The following is a 21,061-nucleotide window of genomic DNA, read 5'->3' as shown; positions in this document are numbered from 1 at the left end:
CATGCAATAAGGGTGTCTGGGAATGAAAAGCGGGTCAGCACCAGCCCTGCATCGCCATGGACATTAACAGGCTAAATCAGGGAATATCTGCTGATTGTAGGCGCTCTCAGATGGGCTTGCAGTACCAGCTGAAAGAGGAAGATGATCAAAACACAGCTCTCCTGCTCTTAAGTCAGACTTAATAGGAACAAGACCTCTGAATATACTGACTGCAAACCATGATTTGTTTCTGTCTCTGCAGAGCCTTGCTGTGAAGAGCCCTGCAGCCATGACATATAAAAAGCAGGGGGGAAAGGCTTAAATTGGAACAGAGAAAATAAATTCCCTGTCCTAATGCTAGCTGTTTAGATATGTGGAGTTGTAAATGAAGAGTTTTAAATGTTTCTTCACTGTAGCATGATGTTCCCGCTTGATAGGAAGGCATTTGTGTCCATGGAAAAACAAAATTAGTACACACTTATTTCAATAGACTGTTTGGATATTCCAGTAAAAGTTCATTTTATAAAAACAGATTAAGCAGCAGTGGCAAAGTAGCATTTAGCTATAATACCACACAGGTTCTGTGATACCAAAGCTAATTTTACCATTTAATGAGAATGAATCAGCACAGTGGGAAATACCTCTGGAAGCACATTACATATTTACAATTCCTGCCAGTGTATTTCCCTCTTTATTCTGAAGAGAGTCCATTGCATTTTCTTCTTGATATTTCAGTCTATTGCACCTGTGTGGACTCCTCTGAGTCTGTGTACAAATATGCATGTGCACACAAACTCTCCTTAAGATTATTTTAATAACTTTGGCCCATGAATAAGTAGGAGTGCTTGGTAAGTCTCAGTAGAGCCACACTACTAAAACAGAGAAGGTTTCTTGTGAAATATTTCCAAATGTGTTAAGTAGTTCTGGATTCTTCTAGGAAGTTCATAAGACAGGACATTTCAGAAATGAGTGTAGTGAAACTGGAGCTTACACATAAGAAAACAATTGCTTTAACATTATATATGTGTGCCATTTCTGCAATTATCCACAGCAGCAGGATGAATGCCATGGGCTTGAGAAACTCCTTTGCAGTTGAGGTTCTCTGTGTGACTCAGTCCAACAGATGATCTATTGGTTTGGGCCACACAAATCACTGACTCCTAAGCCTGTGATGTCTGTAAGTAAGAAACTATTTAGTAACTCAATGTTTTTCTGTTCACATATCATTAGAAACACCACAGGAACATACAGTACAACTGGGTATCTGATTAAACTCTCTTTTCTTATTCTTTGTGTGATCTACCACTAGTTTAAATATTTAAATGACTGTTAACAATTTAATACGGGTTACCTTGATCATACAATATAACCAAATATGATTTGGTTGCTCAGTGTAGGTATTTGTATCACCTCTCACAAATCCGCTTACAATGACCATTGAAACAAGATCTCAATGAGTAGTTTCCTTTATTGGCTAAGTGGCTGTTTCTTCATGGGGAAATGTGGAAATGCATTTATTCTCTAGCAGGGATTTCTTAAGAGATGTGTGACCAAGGAGTTTGTAATCTGAATTTCCAGATAGCTGATGCAAAGAGGGACCAACAGTCACAGCTTCAGAACTGCTGGCAGGAGGTGACCACTGGGGTCAGAAATTGGAAACCAGGACTAGGCTGGCTTGTAATTTTTCTTACCTTTGTTTTGTCTTTTCTGAGACTTTTTTCACTTACTTATGGAAATGTCTCAAGAGCAGAGAAGTTTGCCACAAAAGCAAAGCTGGAGAGAGATGATGTGAGGCATGTAGGGCAGATTCTAGTGTGGAGCTAGTTCCATTTAGCTGGAAGTCTGTTGTAATCCTGAAATGCTTAGAAATGCAAGCATTACTTTCAAATGGGATGTTGGAGCAGGTTGTTGCTTGCAAGCTTGTTCCAGCCTGCAAGCCTGCTAGAGCTTGTGAATTTAATTTTAGCTCTGGAACTTGCTCCAGTTTTGTAAGGTTACTGAAAACCTGGAAGAAGCCAGATTTCTTACATGCACCAAGAACAGCATGACAGTGTTTTCTCAATAACTGAGACACACCCCCACCCCAAAAACAGTGCACCCCAGCACCAAGGGCTTGAGCCAGGTTTTCCCACGTGTCAAACACATGCTGGACTGTTGCTATTTGATAGCAATCATTCCCCACCCCTTTCCTCCCAGGAGCTACAAGGATTTAATTAGTGGGTTTTTTCTAGCCTCAGAAACCAGGAGAAACAAAGAAGACAGGAGCCAAAGTTTCTTGGTGCTGCAATTCATACTGTGCCCTGCTTAGCTTTGTCTCTGCAGCCTGCATTGCAAATAAAATTTTAAAAAACTGTTTCAAAAGTTAGAGCAGTGTTGGTTTGACTAACAGCCTGCTCCTTGCAAAGTATTTGTATAGGAGCTTATTGAGCATTCATTTTGTATCAGGTACTCAGCCTTGTAAAATTGATCCAGGGCAGGTTTGCTGCACCAGCTGTGCTCCTGCCTGGCTGGCTGTGTGCTGCAGAGTGCATTGCTTTTGCTCCACACTCGAGCAGATAGCCCAGCTAAAGCTCCCTGAAGCAGCCTGAGAATGGGGGCACCAGATCAGCTCTTTTGCTGGCCATTAGTTCAAACATCATGCAATCCATCAGCTCAATCTGCCCTCCTCTGCAGCCCTTGTGGAGATTGCTGTGCTCTCAGCTCCCTGCAGCACCTCGACTCACTAGCACATCTTCCTTTGGAGTCTGTGAGAACCCATGGGCAGGCTCATTTTGCCAATAGACATGTGCCACACAATGGTTTGGGTCAGAAGGGACCTTAAAAATCAGTTCCAAGCCCTTGCCACTGTCAGGAGCACCTTCCACCAGACCAGGTTGCTCAAAGCCCCATCCAACCTGGCCTTGAGCATTTCCAGGAATGGGGCATCCATAATTTCTCTGGGCAAACTGTTCCAGTGCCTCATCACCCTCAGATCACATGGTTATCACTGCCTGGCATCAACAGATTGCTGTGTGTAAACAGAGCAAAAAGCAGCAGGCAGGGCAACACCCCAGGAGACCACAAACATATCTCTTATGCCCTCCTCTCTGAGGCTGCCCCACAGCCTGGCTGGGCTTTGGTGGTTTTCTTAATGTTGAGCACATGTCAGAGCTGAGAGTGGCACATCAGCCTTGAAAGAGCCCTTTGAAAATGCCTGTGTAGGCAGTCTCATCTCAGCACCAGGCCCAGCTGCTCTGGAGCAATGTGCATTTTAAGGAGAAACAGCTTTGGCAGTCCAGCAGTTTTCCTCTGCTGCTGCTGCTGCGTATTTTATGTCACCACTGTATTGCAAAACGGATACTCCATATTACAAAATTAATATTGGAAATATTTCCTCTGCATTTTATGGACTTTATTTGTGCTTTGTTTTCATGAGATTATCTTATTTTTGCCTCTGGAGAATTAACAGTACTATTATCAAGGGCAAACAAGCCTGGAATTAATCTGATTTCATCTTTAATTATTGCTTGTGATGGGTTTTAGATTACATACCAGTGTTGTTGAATGCCATTTTACAAGCTAGAATGGAGAGATGCACAGTGAGCTGGGGCACTGGGATTTCTCTGAGACCTCCTCAGTGAGGTTTTTCAGCAGTGGCAACAGCCATTGAGTGTTGGGAGGTTTGGTTTCAATTGCTATTGCTCTAATCAAGCAGGCAGGGACAGCACTTGGACAGGAAGCTGAAAAAATTATAAAAATTTTAAAGCTGAGCTGAGAGCACCCACCTGGATAATTTTGTAGTGAGCACAGCTCAGGCATCCCAGCCTTCCTCTAGGCAGCAGCTGTTGTCTGGAAGGTTGCACAGAGCATCTGCTACAAAAAGGAATAGAAAAGAAACTGAAAGGTTAGTGCACATGTGTTAAGCATCATCTCTGGGAAGGCAATGGGGTATTTCTGTGGCTTCTTTTGAAAGCTGGTACAGCTGAGTTTCTCTCTTGAGCACACCTGGCTGCCTGGCTTGCAGAAATCCTGAGCAATACAAATGAAACTTTGGGCTCTCTGAAGCTCACAGATAAACTGCATTTGGCATCAGTGAGAGGGAGGGAGTGAGGCTCAGATTTTTCCCTAGTCTACTTCCTGCCTGCCCTGAGAGCAAGGGCATGGATCTGGCTTGGCAAACATCCTGCTTTGAAAGCCTGCTGGGGGTGCTGAGGTGAGCTGCAGGACTGAGTGCAGCCTGTGAGCAATCCACTCCTAGGACAGTGACAGTGCACACTGGAATAGCCATGTCTTCATGTAGGGAAGTGGACACATCTTTTGAGATCATTTCCAGGCTTCCTAGAAAGGGAAGCCTGCAGTGAAGCCCTGATGTTTGGCACTGTGTAGGCATCAAAGTCAATAGCAGGGCAGCATCATTCTGTCAAAGATGGGCTTGCAGACCCTGGGATAGTGCTGTGCTCAGCAGAGTTGAGCTTTCTGCATTACTCCAGACTGGGGAGGGAGCTGGAGCTGTGTCCTCAGGTCTAGCAGAGTTGATAATACCTGATTTCAACTCACATTACCCAGTAGGAAAATCTGCTTTTAAATTTCTCTTTTTCTCTTTGTCTTTTTCTTGTGTTTTTAATTTGAAGAGTGATTGCAATAATGGAGCTGAAGGGTGACCAAATATTGAATGCAAATTTTTTCATTTAAGATAGGGCTTTATAACTTCTGGCAAGTCTCAGACAAGTCATTCCTAAAACCTCCTAATTGCTTATGGCTGTCCACATTTGAAATTTAGTTTACATGAAGATTTAGGAGTATTGCTAAATAATTACACAGCAGGATAATCTGTTCTCTTTATATAATATTATAATAATTTTTAAATCTATCCATGGAGTAGTTCAGCAAAAACTGTTCTTCAGCAGCTATTTTGGGTTAGCTCAATGCACAGTCTATTAGAGGTATTACTTCTGCTGCAGAGTCATGAATCATATTTGCAGGCACAAAGTCACTTGTGTAATTGTCATTAAATATAACTAATACAGGGCTATTTAAAGGATTTCAAGACTGTCTGATGTTCTGGAAGACACTGTTTCTCTGGAGAGAGAGAGAGAGTAGAAGTCCCTTATTTCAGTGTTCTCAGTGGTTTAATGTGGAAGAAAGGGCACTGTCGGGGGTTGTGCAATGGGATATTGTCATGCTTTTGCAATTTCTATATAAAGTGAAAAGAGGGCTTCTTAATTTGGAAAATTGACTTGTAAGGAGGGTATAAAAGTATAGCAGAGCTCCTCTGCATATTAAAGGTTTTATTATTGATTTTAAAACCATTCTCTTTGATTATTTATTCTGAGCCCTGTGTTAACAGAGGACTTAAACCCCCTATTGCAATCAAAGCAGAAACTCTGAAAATACTGATTGTTGCAGACAAATTCCCTGGTGCTTCATTTGACAAAAAGATGGATTAGAACAAACTCCAGAGTGTTATTATTACCCCATGCATGAAAGATTGTTTCTTTTATTTGTATTAATTACTGATTAGTGCTTTCTGTATCTTCAGCTCTTTCAGATCTTTTGAATGAGATGTATTGCTTTCCATAGTTTCTTATCTAAAGGGAGCCCTGACAGAAAACTGGTGTCTAGCCACTGTGCACAAGGAAGTCATTGTGCTGAGACACTGTTCTTCAGGGAAAACCCTGGGCGAGATTCTTGGAGAGGTAAAAATAAGTTCAGAGGTAATAATGCAGACAGATCATTTTCTACCCAACAAAATTGTCCTGAGTAAATATACAGTTTTAAATTGAAGCACAGAAGGAGGAGGAAGCTGAGTGTGTGTGGCTCCTTGGTTGTGTGGGGCTTGGGGAGCAGCCTGGAGCTCACAGCAGTGCCAGCTGGAGGAGGAACGTGGGGCATCCCTTGCTGGATGGCTTTCCAACCCTGCAGGGCTGCCCAAACCACTCCTCTGGGCAGACTGGCACTGCCTGTGGAAATGTTTGGGGGCTTTCAGTTCCTTGGAGAGAACCCCAGCAGAGTGGCTCCCACCCCAGCTGTGGGACAGGTCCTAGCCAAGGGCATCAGGGACAGACAGGGCAGCTTCTGATTGCCAAGTGCCACATCACCAGCCAGCCCTGGGGCTGGCAGCTGCTCCCAGTGCCAGCTCGGTGTTCCAGTGGTCTCAGCTGGGGGGAAGAGGCTCCTCACACCCATTCCCAGAGGGAGCAGAGGCCTTTCTCTCTGCCTGGAGAATGGCACTTGAAGAAGCAGAAGTTACAAAGGTAGGTGGAGGAGGTTGTGCTTAAGAACTTTAAAATATTATTGGGCCATTGTTTCCCTGGGGAGATTTCAAAACAGAAAACTCCAAGGCAGGTTGCCAAGAGTTAGGGCTGCAGGTTCAGCATCCTACCTGAGAGTTAGAGGGAAAAAAAGGAGATTTTTCTGAGGTTCAGTGGTCTCGTTTTCATGTTTTCTGCATATAACAAAGTGTTTTGGATGCTAGGAAGTGAGACAAGGTATCAGTTAAGGTATCAGTCAACATGAGGCCCATGTTTTGCCAGGTGACTGCATGAAATTCAGTGATGAACTTTTCGTGGTCCAGGTTCTGTTAAAAAGGGTAGTTTTAAAATAGCCTGTTGTACGTCATCAGTTGATCTGTCATTTTCCATAATTCATGAGCACTGGTGCAAGATTAGACAATGGAGCCTTGAGTGAGAATTCATTAATTTCCTCCATGGTTTTAGAAATGTCAGAGGTGCAAAGCTGAGAATAATAAAAGTCAAACTCCTTAGATATATCTACTGTGCTAGGAAGAATATTACTCTGAGCATCTCTGATAGTATACAGTGTCTTAGTGTGCATGTGTCTTTAATTGGTATGCAAGGAGTTTATCTGCTTTACTGCCTGCACTTATCAGAAAAGATATAAAATGGGATGGTGATAATGGCTGCCTTCAAAGAAAAAGATATGTTCTTTCAAGGGTGTAAGTGCAATAAATCTTTCTGCTTTAAGGGCTCACTGGAAGCAGAAAGATTCTGTTCTGCTGACAACTGAATGTGGGGAATTTTCCCAGGGGAAAACAAATCACATTTCTCCATTCAAAATATAGTAAAAAAAAAAAAAAATCACTGAAATGTGATACTCCAGAATGTATATTACAGTATTTCCCACTGAGTCCTTTGCCAATTAAGCACACTTACAGTTCTCAAATGGTTAATCAAAGGTGTCTGGCACTGAATATGTTTAGAACACACTTGTGAACTCCCACAGTAATCTGCAGTTCAAATTTAAAAAACAAAAGACTAAAAATAAGTGGTCAGCTTTAGGTCTTTTTTTAAACTGTACTGCAGGAATTAATTTGCCAGGAATAAGAGAGACAATGCTGAGGTCATTGCTATTCTAGAACCATTCTGCACATCTGTGGAAAGCAGAGTTGATACTACCAGTACCTACCGCGTCTCGGAGGGATCTTTTGTGAGTTGAAATCATTTTATGTACTTTAGAAAAGCCCACATTATTCATAAGAATCAAATGTTGTGCCTGACTGTTATAGCAAAACAAAACAGACAAGGGTGTTTTAAATTAATCTGTCAGTATGGTGCTTTCCAGTGCTCACTTTGTTCATGCAGCCAGCAACTGCTGTTAGCATGAATTTAAATAATTCTTCTTGCTCTGAATAATGACTGTGAAAGTTGAGTAATGGTATCTAGGAAATATCCAAACTTCTGAGGAGCTGCCTCTTATCTAGGACTGTTTGCTTGCTCCTCATCTCCCCCACCCCTAATTGCAGGGAGGTGCTCCCCACAGCATATAACTGAACATAATACCATTTGATTTGTGTTGCAGCGTTCTCCAAAGAACAAATCTGTGAAATTACAGCATGTGAAAGCTTAACACAATGATATAAAATGGCAGTGGCACGGTTCATATCTTAAACTGACAGACTGATGGTGATTATTGCAAGGACAATGCCCTGCATATGTCAAACGATTTGCAAATAATTTATGTCACCTTATCCTCCATTATTGTTTTTGCAGAGGACATAAACTGTGTCACTAATATTAAACTGTCGGCAAAAAAAAGCCTACCTCAGCTCTTTCCTAGCTGAGAATGCAAAGACATCTGCACAGAGACAAACATGCATATGGCCATCATTTGTCCAACATCTTACACATTGTGAAGGTTTTTTACTTGAAATGCCAACCTATGTGGCAGATGATGTATGTGTTTCTTCAGTCCTGTGATTACCAGCACAGAGCTGCTCTGCAGTGCTCTTCACCTCATCAGTTCCACAAGCTGCACTCCAAGGTGTGTGAAACATTTGCAGGGAGATGGCATCTGACATGCAGCAAGGCAAAAGCATTCTGGTGTGAATATTTGACTCCAGATTTTGTTCAAATCAGGGTCAGATTCTGACCTGGAGAAATTAGTGTGGGTAGAGATTTAGCACTACAAAATAGCAATTTGAAAACTGGAATGAATATATTTTAAAGATGGGGAAGCAGAAGAAAGTGGTGCTGTCTCCTGGGCGACTCCCAAGGGGCTGTGAGGGAGAGGGGAAGGGGGAGGGCTTTATAAATGACCTGGGCTTTATTCTTTTGGAAATAAGCAGAGGACAAGGCAATCTTAGTCATTTCTGTTTGTTAAGTTGCATCATCTCAACTGCCGGGTTCTTTGTTTAGGTTTTGATGGTTCATTTATTACTACCAAGAAATGCCTTTGAAGAGTGATTTTCAGAGGCTGTTGTGGTTAAAAAAGCAGCAAAGAATGCAGTGTGGTGGTTGGAGCGTGGAGCTGGGAAACAAGCCTTCAGCCTCCTGCTCTAGATTTTGCCCTGCTCACATTTGGGACAAATTACTGGCAACTGCTGTGGCTTGACTTACTCTTATGTCAGGCAGGTTTTTCTGTGTGACTCATCCAATTGGTTAAATTCACCAAGTATTTCATAATCCTCAGCTGGAAATCACTGGTTGGATTGCAGATCAGTGACATTTCAAATAAGATGCATCAAATAGTTTCTGTTGGCTTCTGTGCAAGAGATGGCTCCAAATCACTGTGGTGAGAAGGACAAAGCTCTGACAAACTCTCTGAGCTAAGGACTGGGAGGGAGCTTCATTCTCTTGCTGCTACTAGTTCTTCCTCTTTTGGATGCCTCATTTAAGCATTTTGCACTTTAAACTCCCTCAGGAGTGAAGAATCTTCTCCTTGCCCTTCCAAGCTTTTCTCAGCCTGCTTCTCATTAAATCAGAGTTTATGACTACATTGATAATTTTTTAGTGTTATGAGACATAAATGCCAATGAAATTTGAGAGAACTGCATTATCTATATGAATTTTACTCTCACTTCCCATCCCTTCAACGTTGAATTTTATCAAGCTTTAAAAAATCCCAGTTAACACCAATTACCTTGTTATTGCAATTGTTTTCTGATTACTGAGTTAGAAAGCAAATTTTAGGCATTTTAATTTTTTGGAAACAAAATGTGTTTCCTGTGGCAGCAGCTTTTGGACTCCCTACAGATGCACAGAGCAGAAGGATGTAATCTTGTAGGATGACTCTCTTTGCCTAAACAAATCCTTGAAAGCATGTTTGTTTCTCTACTCACACTAAGGGGATTTTACTGGCACAAGAAATCTCTTTGAAAGCAGAGGGAGGAACAGTTCTAACAGGTGTGAAAATCTTTCCCAGGGGTGGCACCTTCCTTTTCTCGCTTCAGGAAGACTCTGAAGCATCAGGAAGGGCAGGGGAATCACAAAGGATATCAGGGAGAAGGGGCAGCAGGATGGGCCCCAGGAAGATGCCCTGAACCAAATGAAAGTGCCTCCATAGAAACAGGTCTGCAGGAGCTGTCCTGTATGTGTCAAAAGCATTTCCATCAGATGACAGGCAGCTCTTTCCACAGCAGTGCCTTTGGGCTTTGCCTCAGATGTGCTTTGGTACAACAGCAGGACCATTGCACTCACATTTGCATGTAATACACAAGCCATGGTCAGGTCTGTGGTCTTTACACACACATGCAGAAACCTACCTGTCTTTTGCAAAATGTCATAACCTACAACAAAACAGGCTGGAAAGTTTATTTGAGTAGTTAAAAACTTACCCTTCCCATAATGCCCCCAAACTACTGATCTTCATCAACTGGTTCCTAAAACATGCCACAACATAGACTTCAAGCTGCAAATGAAAGAGATCATGGTGATAGCCAGTAATCTCAGTTATACACTTCTTTGCTAGGAGGCATCGTAGATCAAGGTGCTGCACACTTGTGAGGGAAGGAGCCTGTAAAAACTGCAGAGGAACTTAAGGGAGGAATTTACAGGAATTAAGTTAGAAACAGCAGTGAACCTAAAGAAAAGTTTTCAGTGTCTTGACAAGAAAAGAAAGTGGCTGGCTCTTGTCTAACAGTCCAAGTGGTAACAACTGAAAGATGAAGGATAATTTCCACAAGATAATCTCATGTAATAATCCTGTGTGTTGGTGAAAAACCTGTTGATCTCAGCAGAGAGAGAATGTTATAACCAGAAACAGATGCCTTCAAAGTCAAGAAACCTGGACAAAACTGCACTTTGTAGCCAAAAGTTGAAAGAGATGTCACCAGCCATGAGAGTATGGTAGGGGCAACCTGAGATGTATGACTGGGGAGGTGGACTTGCTGTTGACAAATTCTTGGCAGGAAGAAGTGACAGAAAATGTAAATTCATGCTGAGAGAAGACAGCCTTGGAAGAGATAGATGCTCTGGGCACTGGGTGATGCCATAGTTTGGCCAGAGCAGCTGGGTGATGATTGGTCTGCAGAATTTGTCATGGCTAAGCTTCAGTGATTCCTCCCCACAGTACCTACACAAGGTTCATTCAAACACATTCTGGTGATTCCTGCTTAGCCTCAGAAGATGATCTTTTGTTTGCAGCAAGCCATTTGCTGCCATTTATAATTTCTCTGAATGATCATCCTTTTCATTCTTGTTTCAAGTCTTTCTGTGTGAGCTGAGAACATAAACCCTGGAAGACTGATGATTTGAACAGTGATTGTAGGGAAGGTGACCATTATGCCCTATATTCCTAAAATGTTTAATTTTCTTCTAAAGTGCAGAATAAACTTCCAGGTATAAAAGAATCTGGATGAGAAAACATATGTGAGACAAGAGTTACAAAAAACCATCTTTATTGACAAACTGGGTTACTGTCAACCCAGTACTATCAGCCCACAGCTACTGTCAGGAGAGGGTTCATGTTGACCTCTCATGTCAGCTCAGTGTTTCAAGTCAGTTTCTGAGCACACCAGCTTGTTGACAGGAGTTACTTTGGCTGCCATAGATGTCATGTGTGGCATGGATGGCAGTCCATCTGTGTCAACAGTGTGAAGTTCTTTTTCTCAACTAGCACCATATTTGAGGTCTGCAGCAATAGATGGGAATGGTTGATACTCTCTTTGGAAAAAGCCTGTCCTTTCTTTCTAGATAATGCATTACTTGAAGCCAGAAGGGGTCTCTAAAGCTCTCACTGTTTAAAGTTTTTCTTGTAAGTCTCAACAAGCCAAGATTCAACAATCACTGTTTTCAGTGGTGAGGCATCTCCCCCAGGCTGAGTTCTTTGACCACAGCCAAGGCTAACACTCCATTGTTACATCTCATTTGTGAATTCAGGAATTAGCACTTCTGTGGGCACACAGCAGCTCCTCAGGTGCCTTCAATGGCCTGTCAGCGTGGGGATGGGGTGTCCTGGTCATTTGGAGGCTTGGGGCTGTAGCAGCACACACAGCCCTCATTGCAGTGTGACCACTTCTGTGTAGGTGAGGTCCATGTGAAATCCACCTGACCAGGCAGCTGTCCTTTGGGGACCCTTTTAATCTTCAGGGGTCTACTGGCTCCAGTGTGGATCCAGGGACCTGGGTGGAACTTCACTCCATTGATGTCACCGATCTTGCTTCCTGCATGCCTCTTGTTGCCTTCCCATGATGGTATTTTGCCAGGCTGGTAGCTGCTCCTGTGGCAAAACCTTCCAGCCTGGACAAGCCCTAGAAGCTTAAAGTCTTTCATTTCTTTTGAGGCAGTTGCACAACAGGCCTCAAGCTCCCTGCCAAATGCTGGTTTTTTACAAAGCTGGCACGGGGGATGTAAGCCAAGTATCACAAACCTTGAAGCTCATGTTAGTCAGTGAATGACAGAGTAGATCAGCCAGGAAGTTTCAAACAGCATCAGGCTAGAGCCTGACTTTGCTAATGCTTTCTACTTCCTACTCCTACTTTTATCCTAAGATCAGATAACGAGTAGCAGTTTTTCTTTGTAACAATTCATTAATCAGAGAAATGATCCTTGCTGGTGTTTAGATGTTTTACTTAATTTGGTACTTCTGGCCTGCTGCCCCAGTAGTGCCAAAATTATTATTTCTCACCCAGCAGGTGATAAATAACAACTTCAGTCATGATTAATACCATGAATTTCTCAACCTGACTAATGCAAAAACTTCAAACCTGCAGAACAAGTGGGTGCTAATTGTTGTGAGAGCCACTGGAGCTGCACTCTGCTTATAAAGAAAGAAAGCCACAGGAAATGAAGTGTTTTCTAGCAGCACAGCTGATCCTAAGAGGCATCATTAAGTGCAGCTCAGCAGCATTCTCCATGTGTAAGGCTATGCTAGCCTCTTTTTTTCCACAACACTGAGCTTTAAGTACATTTGAGAGGCAGGAGATTGCCAGGTTGTTTTTCTTTCTCTGGGGAGGAAAAGGAGAAATAAAACAAAAGGCAGAGAAAACAGCAGTTTAATATCTCATTAACACCACTCTACTAAAATTTTTATAACTGATTTGTGAAAAGTGATGGGTCCTAGCAAAAACTGCTCCCACCAAAACCCTTTCACATCTCCCTTGAAATCTCATCACATAATAAAAGGCAGCATCAAGAGGCTACCCAGTCAAGGAGAGCTTGCTTCAGAGAGGAACAGGAAAACCAGAAGAGCAGGGAGGACTGTCAGCTGGAAACAATGCTCCAATACTATAAATCAGCCTTGGCTGACTGGCCACTTTCAAATCACCAGCTGGTTTGCTACAGCCCGTGGTGGAGTAGGGTGGCTGCTCCTTTTCCTGTGCTGTACTTGGGAGTGGCACAGGGCACATGAGATCCACAGTCTACTGTGTGTGCAGTGCTGTGCTGGTCAGGCCAACGAGACCTGCACATCTGGAACTGGCACCTTGCATGTTTCTGATAGGAGCAGACACCAAAGTCCAGCAAGGACATGAGCAGGTAACTGTGCTGAGGGGGGACTGTGCTGAGCAAGATTATTCCACTCCACAGTCCCAAAGAAGCATCTAGGGATAGAGAAGCAGTGCTGTTTTCAGCAGGACTTCCCCAATTGTTTTATCTCCATCAGGTGAAGAAAGTATCTGCTACTTTCCAGCTTGAGCACTTGCCTCTGAAGGTAATAACTTGTAGAAGGAAAAGACTATGAGAAGCAAACCACAATGGTCAGGTGATTTGTATTCATACTCAATTATGTCTATTCACTTGTAGCTCTGAGCTTTTGCGTCTTTGTGTGCTGTTTTGGTTGGGTAACTCCTGCACTTCCTGGTGAGGCATATTTAGAAGGTGAATGGTAATCCATGGTACTGCTTGTTGCTTCTGACATCTTTTTCTGTTGGAAACCTAAATTTTGTCTTAATTTGGGGAAACTTTGGAAGTCCCAGCTCTCTTCACTCAAAATAGCCTGTAAGAACTTGGTATTTTTGAGCCTGAAAAGCTGGGAAAGAAAACCATCATCCCCACTGTCCTGCTATGTGAGAAAAAGCATAGGCATTCCTGGCCTGATTCCTGTCTGGTGCAGCAGCTGTGCTTTAGTCATGGGAGACCTCCCAGAAACATCCACAACTCAAAAGAGTAAAGTTCTCACAGACTGCCCATGCACAGCCTTGTCTACTAGAGGCCACTCAGACCAGCTGAGAGCTCTCACTAGTACACCTGGGAGAAGGCAGCTCAGTGCCCTTGCTCAATCCCCTTGTGAGAAAGGCTATTGGGTTGGGGTTGGTTTGGGGTTTTTTCTGCCCTTAATTTGTTTTATTGCTGGTGTTGTTAAAACTTTTCATTCCTTTTCCTGAGCCGTGCCCAGCATTTCAGGAGCAATCTGTTTAAATGTTCTTTGTGGGACTGCAGCTTCAATGAGTTAAAGCACAGCTTGCCAAGCAAGCCTTGGTCCTTGGAGCTCAGCCCAGTCTGCTCCACAGCACCAGTCATGCTACCAATGTCACTTTAAAAAGCATAATGGTTTCTTGTATTTATGAGGTACAAAGTCTGTCATTTGGCTAGGATTTTAATAGCTATTTTCAACATGGGTAGCAAAGCCAAGATTTTCCTTCTAAGTTTAGATATCACCTAGAATGAGATGCAGCCTGAACTACAAACCAGCTCTGTAGCAAATGTGCCATACAGAAAGAATCCTCTTCAGTCAAGGAAGTAAGCAATGCTCTTTTCCATTTAAATGAAATTATCAAAGTCACGCACGAGGAGTGAGGGGTGGTTAAACTTTCAGAAACTTCAGTGTAACTTGAGAGCTCAGTCTCTGCTTGTCCTCTCACTTCAATATTGAAAATTCGATGTGATTTGCCTGTCTCTGTATCCTTAAGTGGAGTCTGAGTAGCTCAGGTGGATTTACACAAACTTTGTTTGCAAGAGATCAGTATCTTTTGCCCAACCACTTCCACAGCATTTATTTTCTAGATGAGACATTCAAAGCAGGTTAATGCATATGGCTCTGTGAGGTTTTTTTCACTACTCTGAAGTTATAAAGCTCGCTGTATGCTACTACACAAAATCTGCAATAACTTGCTGTTCAGCATTCAAGGTGTTGAATTACCAGAACTTGCTCTGCCTCACCTTGCTGGAATACAAAAAGTTTCATTCAATGCTGTTTCAAAGCAATTGCTGAAATTTGGCTACAAGGTGGCTAATGGCCACTGAAGGCTTCAAAGAGGATGAACACATGACTACCTGCACTTTTTCAGGCCAATAAAAATTAATAGGCAGGTTTAAAAATCCATTAAGTCAATTAGTCCTGTACTTCAGTCTACTGGTAGCAGAATTGCAAAAACAACAAAAGCTAGCTTAAAATCTTTCCTCGTGAATCCTGCTCTGAGGGCAAGAGGGTAAAAGACCAGTTTAATTACTCTGGATTAAGATAAATTTTCACACAGGATTTCCTCATCACCACGGCATGCTAACTTTAGTCTGAGTGCTCAAAGTAGCATGTATCACAATATTCCCTCCAAACTTTAAAAAAAAAGCAAGTTTGAAAGAAATATCTGGGTTCTCAGTTACCAGCTGGTTTGATAGTGGAAATGGTCACTAAGCAGTCAACAGCTGATGGGATTTAGTTTCAAAAGGTATTCAACATAGAGACGTGTGAAATTCTAGGACTGAAATGCAGGACAAGGGCAATCTGCCTCTCCTGGCAAGAGTGGTTTGATGAAAGTATCAGTGTATACACTGATACTTAGTGGATTTGACTGCAGTAGGACTTAGGACTGTTCTATCAAAAGGCAGGCAGTAAGAATCCAGCTCTGCTTTCCAGTCCAGCTGGCAAGAGTGGCTCCCCACAAAAGCAGTGAGTAAGCAGGAGTGGTTCAGGAGCCTGTCTTGGGAGACACAGCCAGTCCAAGGCATGCAACTGCTTTCTGCTCAGCTTAAGAGAGGAGGAAATGGCAGCCAAAACCTCATGACCATTGTAAAACCATTTATAACCAGTTCAAGCCATTAAGTGTTCTTACACTGAAGCATATAGTCAAATGAACATATTTCAAAGTAAGAACACAATGGTTCCAACAAGCCAAACAGCCTGAGCTGGTTCCCAGTTGTGCCCATGACTTACTGAGCATACAAGGTTTGTTTCTGCCACCAGCATGTTCCTGGTGGTGCTTTTGGAAAAGCATCAAGTACAACTGACACAGCAGAACAGAGCAGAACCATTTAATGCACTCGAAACAATACTAGTCAGATCAGTCCTTGCCTACACACAAGAACTCTCCCTTGAAAAGTTCCAAGTTGCCAGGGTTTCTGGAGCACCACAGTGATATTTCTTTGTTTGCTCCTGTATCATTGTGGCTACAAGTACCTTGAATAATGCGGAGGCAGAAAAGGACCAAGACATGCCAGCCACAGGCTCACAGTGACTCCTTTTTCTATGAGACCCACATTTGGTAGATTGATCAAAGTTCAGAAGCAATGTCAACATACTGGAAGTGGAAACAGTGAGGCAGACACTTACCTAGCAAATTAGTTTCTTAAATACATTGCAGGACAAGCTGGGGATTAAAACTGGGAAACTACAGGAAGAAAAAAAAATTATAATCAAAAAACAAAAGGTGAATGAAAGATAAAAGCAGAGGCAAGACACACACAAGATGAAGGACTGACAGCCAGCAGGTACTTTGACACAAAAACAGAAACTTACTGAATAAGATCACATCAATTGTGTGCTACAGGGCTCCAAGACATTTTTTCCACCCAGTTTCTGAATAACTTTTAGCTGAGGCAGACAAACATTAAGATCTCTAATGCATACTTTCATTCCCAGCCTAATAATTCTAACTAGTTCACAACTTTCCTCCTAGTGTCCTGTCAAAAGGATCTCACTCGTGAACTACACAGAAATTAAATTTGGTAAAAGAGGCATTTAGAAAGATCAGAGATCAACTTTCAGTGCTTTATTTTTTTGAAACAGATACAATATTTTTGCAAGGTCACTTCACAGTCAGTGGCATACGGGCTATTAAAATGGAAACGCTCGTACAGACATTTCAGCTTAAATGTGCACAGTGAATTCTACAACACAAAAAACTGTATTGAACATTTTCCCTTGCTCCAGAATGACTTGGCAGCTTCCATTCTCAAAATCCATTTGTAGAGCAATGACAAACCCAAAGCTGCACCCTGATCCACCCCAAGCACCATGCTTATCTCAGCAGGGACCTCTTGGAAGATCGGGCTGCAATTGCAGAGCTGTCTCTCTCATGACCCTCAAAGTACTGCTGCTCTATTCGCCGACAAAACGCGGTGAGGTTACTGTAGTTCTTCACTTTCTCAGAGAGTTCATCAGTGATTAGCTGAGTAGTAAGGATTGTGAACAGATGTCCAAACACCAGAGCATCTAATTCAGTTGGTCTGGGGAAAAAAAAAAAATAAAAAAAAAAAGAAGAAGAAAAGAACGGGTATTTTGAAACACAAGTTCTGATGAAGAAAAACCATGCTGTTCTGGGTAACCTTTAGCTAGCCATCCAGTCTAAGAACTGGGATGAAATCAAGCAAGGCTAAACCAAATGTATGAAATCTGTCTAAAGGATATATTAAGAACTCTGCTTGTTCTCAGGATGGCATTTTCCTTGCTTTAGGGAGCTTGGAAATGTGGAAATAACATCTCTTAGATCAGACAGACTTACTGATCTTGTTTCAAACCATGCTCCACCTTTTAGTCCTGTAACAAGGGCAAATGCTTATCAGCTGTTTTGTGGCTCTTTTTCTTCTGCAGATGTGTTTTAAAAAAATCCAACTATTATCTCACAAGGGGGAAAAAAAAAGGAGATGAGTGGAAGCTTATGACTCCCATTCCTTTTTTTGTGCTCTGCAACAGTTTGGAACTATTCAACCAACAAAAAAGGGAGTTCCATAGTGGCAGCATCTGGAAACATCCCTTTTCTGAAAGGGGATTACACAGAAGAAAACAGGTATTTTGGGAATGTTTTAGGTATGATGACCTTTCTGAATTGTCACCTGGGACCTTTAAGTAGTCCATGTATGTGTGTAGTCCATGGAAAAGTAATTATTTTTTTTCAAATCTATTAATAACTTCAGAGTCCCCCTTTACTGACATTCAATGTATGCAGCATGAAGCTTTCCTAACTGATAAAATTTTTGCTTTTTTATCCGTGGATCACTAAGCACTCTCCAGGGCAGATATGGACCCCTGCATAACCCCTTTAATCTGTCAGAAGGAGGCTGCTTTACTTATTTACCTGCCAAAGACTCACAAAAGTCACAGACCAAAAATTACTGGATTAAAAACACATATTTTCTTAGTAATATTTCTGACAGCTAAAAAATTTAAAGGTTGAAATTACCAAAAAAGCCTGGTTAACAACCAACCAACACAAATTCCCCAAGTTACAATTCTTTAGAAATACAGAAAGAAAAATTAAGAGATACTACATTTAATAATCAAAGGAGAAGATGCACCTTAAAGTCATTTTCTGTAAGGCATATTTCTGTATCCTCTGAATTAAGATCATCCAACTAGTCTCAGCTTGGAATAGATTAAGCAGCAAAGCCACAATGCAGAGAAGTAATCAAATGCTGCCATTTGAAGATATCTCCCTGTTCAAATGCAGTAAACTGAAATCCAGACCTGAGCATTTCTAGACTGATCTACACACAGGAGACAAGAGGGAGCTAATGTGATGTTATTTTAGTCTGTAACATTTCCAAAAATGTGAATTATTGGAGAGAAAAAAAAAATTAAAAGAGCATATTTCAATTGAAAGAAACCAGTGAGAGCAGAGACCATTCCATGGAGGTCAGGTAATTTCTTTTTTCTCTCCTGGCAATGTGAATCTTGTTTTTCACTTTGCATTTAGTTCTTTGTGGATCAGCTAGCTTCTCCCCCAGTTCTTAGAACTCACAGACACCCTCATGCTAAATCAGTTCATTCAGAACTGGTTCTCATGTTAAGACAAGCTGCCCTCATCAAGTTGGCACAACATACATTCACTCCTCTAGCAGAGAATATTATCCAAGAAATACAAGTAATGCTTTAAATGTATCATTTTTTTATTATGCTTTTATATGATGTATCATTTTTATATAATGCTTAAAATGCATCATTTTTAATAAGAAACTAACTATATAAAAATGCACATTTGTAGCCTATATAAATTGCGGTAGAATCTGTAGAGAAGACAAGGAGGAGTAAAATGAAATCATAAATACAACAAACTTATAGAAGCTTTCCCTTTAAAATCTTTAAATACTTATTGCTGAAATTTCATGTTAAGATTCCAGTCACACATTTGTATTTTTGCAACGACTCACACAGCATAAAAATAAAATAGGAGTTTCATATAAATACATTTGTATGTATGTGTGTATATACCTATATCACATATTGCTGGGTATTTCAGTGAAGAGTAACTTACTGCTTATTGAAGAAATATGGTTGTGTTCCTAATCTCTGGGAGAGAGCATGACAGCACTGATCTACATCTTCAAGCACCTATCAAAATACACAAGAAAGAAAGAAAGAAAGATCCATATTGTCAGGAAGTAACACCATTGCAAGAAACAACCTCCTTATTCTATTTGCACTGACAGTGGGAACAAGGAATGTAACATGTTGGAATATCAAAAGCTGTTAAAGTCAGTCAAACCTACACAGCAGGCAGGTAGCATACTTAATCTAACATTTGATGTAAGGCAACTCTGATTTAAGTGCTTCCCATAACATTTACAACTAAGCTTAATGAAAGGTACTGACTTAAACACCCCAACCTGCCACAATCCCACAGAGTGCCTATCAGCATCATGCAGGAAGCAGGGCACAGAACTCACAACCTATTTTCAGGACTATGGCCTAAACTAACACTGACAGAGTTGTACAGCTGTGGCAAAACATCCTTCCTTGGACCCCATCAGGTTGCACATAATTTAAAATTTATTGCTGCTGAAGGCAAATACCCGACTCCTGTTAATGTTTAAAGTACAGAACATACATTTCATTTCAGGAACATGCTACTCTCCAATGCCTATTAAAAAAAAAAAAAAAAAGAAATCAAAAGGAAAACAGCGTAAAGAAATAAGGTTCACTTTTCATGCTTACCTGTTCAAGTGTCTTTCCAGCCCATCCGATGGCTTTCATCTTCCTCCTAACCTCCCACTGCTTCTGATAGGACAAAATGCGGTTAAGAGGCCATGGATAAGGGGAGCCATACCTGGGGTGAGTAATCTGTGTTGAAAAACACAAAGGTGCTGTGTTATAATGCAAGAAATACAGATACCTCTTGCATTATACTGTGTTATAATGCAAGACATACAGATAGCTCTTGCATTATACTGTGTTACAATGCAAGAAATACAGATAGCTCTTGAAAACAGCTGATATTTAAATATTTCTCTCAGAAAAGGAGCTGCAGAAGAGAAAAGCAGCTGTGTGTATGCTGTAACTATTTGCACAGAATCCACTGTTTGCAGCATAACTATTTAAAGCTATTATTTCAGAAACAAACAAAACCTGTATCTATTCTGCAGTCAGCTCCCTCCAGTAACACAGCTTCCCTAAAATGTGTATGCAAGTGAAATTAAAGTGAAAAGACTTTATCATTAATGGTATAAACCCCCATGTTTCATTTATGAGTAGGGACTTGCAGTTGTGAGCAAAAGTGTTTTCTCATTAAATTTTAATTAAGATGAATGCTGCGGAACCACTCACCTCCTCTACTGTAACATCATCACACCACTGGAGATAGAGCTAGGAAAAGAAAGAACACTTACTAAAACTTCCTGATAAAGGAGAATACAGAGACAATCATTTTTCACTAGTAGAATTTTCTTTTCTAAATTAGATTAAATTTCCATTTAATTTCTTCTCGTAGACCTTTGATGTATAAAAGAAATTAAAACTGGAAGGCAAAAGCCCAGCTGCTAGTCCTTACTTTCCCAGCAACAAAACTAAGCTAAGACCAAAAGCCTGCTCCTGTTGCCCACACCACACCCAGCTCCAGGCACTGGTGACGAGCCCTCAGCTCCTCAGCCACCTGCATCCTCCCAGTGCTTCCAACACTGCTCCCACGCCAGGACTGAGGCACCTGAACTGGCCACAGGCAGGAGCACGGAGCATCCCAGGCTCCCAGCACACACAGCATGGGACAGTGACACGTGGGGTGCCTGGCCAGCCAGGGGGTGTGGTAGGACCCCAGGAACCACCGGCATTTTCTGGTCAGTTATTCTACAGCTGTGTGCCACACTTGACATCAGTGAGGGGAATCCCACGTGGCTACAGGAACAGGTTAGCAAGCAACCCACAGTGTAGGAGAATTTATTCCTGTCATTTCACCTCAAAAGCTGATGACCTAATCTAGGAACAGCCCTATTTCCACTACAGG

General features: G+C 41.7%; 1 protein-coding gene across 1 annotated transcript in view; it reads right to left on the bottom strand.

Annotated features, from left to right (window-relative positions):
• Window positions 1-16,603: 16,603 nt before the first annotated feature.
• Window positions 16,604-21,061, bottom strand: part of MTX2 (metaxin 2) — a 29,819-nt gene continuing 25,361 nt past the window's right edge. Inside the window, 4 exon segments of the mRNA XM_009088021.4 lie at window positions 16,604-17,075; window positions 19,100-19,176; window positions 19,780-19,905; window positions 20,389-20,427. Of these exon segments, the coding sequence (XP_009086269.2) occupies window positions 16,868-17,075; window positions 19,100-19,176; window positions 19,780-19,905; window positions 20,389-20,427 (450 nt within the window). The 3' untranslated portion in view covers window positions 16,604-16,867.

The sequence above is a fragment of the Serinus canaria genome, chromosome 7 (genome assembly GCF_022539315.1).
Source record: "Serinus canaria isolate serCan28SL12 chromosome 7, serCan2020, whole genome shotgun sequence".
Classification (NCBI taxonomy): Eukaryota; Metazoa; Chordata; class Aves; order Passeriformes; family Fringillidae; genus Serinus; species Serinus canaria.
The sequence above is the reverse complement of the archived record's forward strand: the minus strand, read 5'-3'. Positions and strand labels throughout refer to the sequence as shown.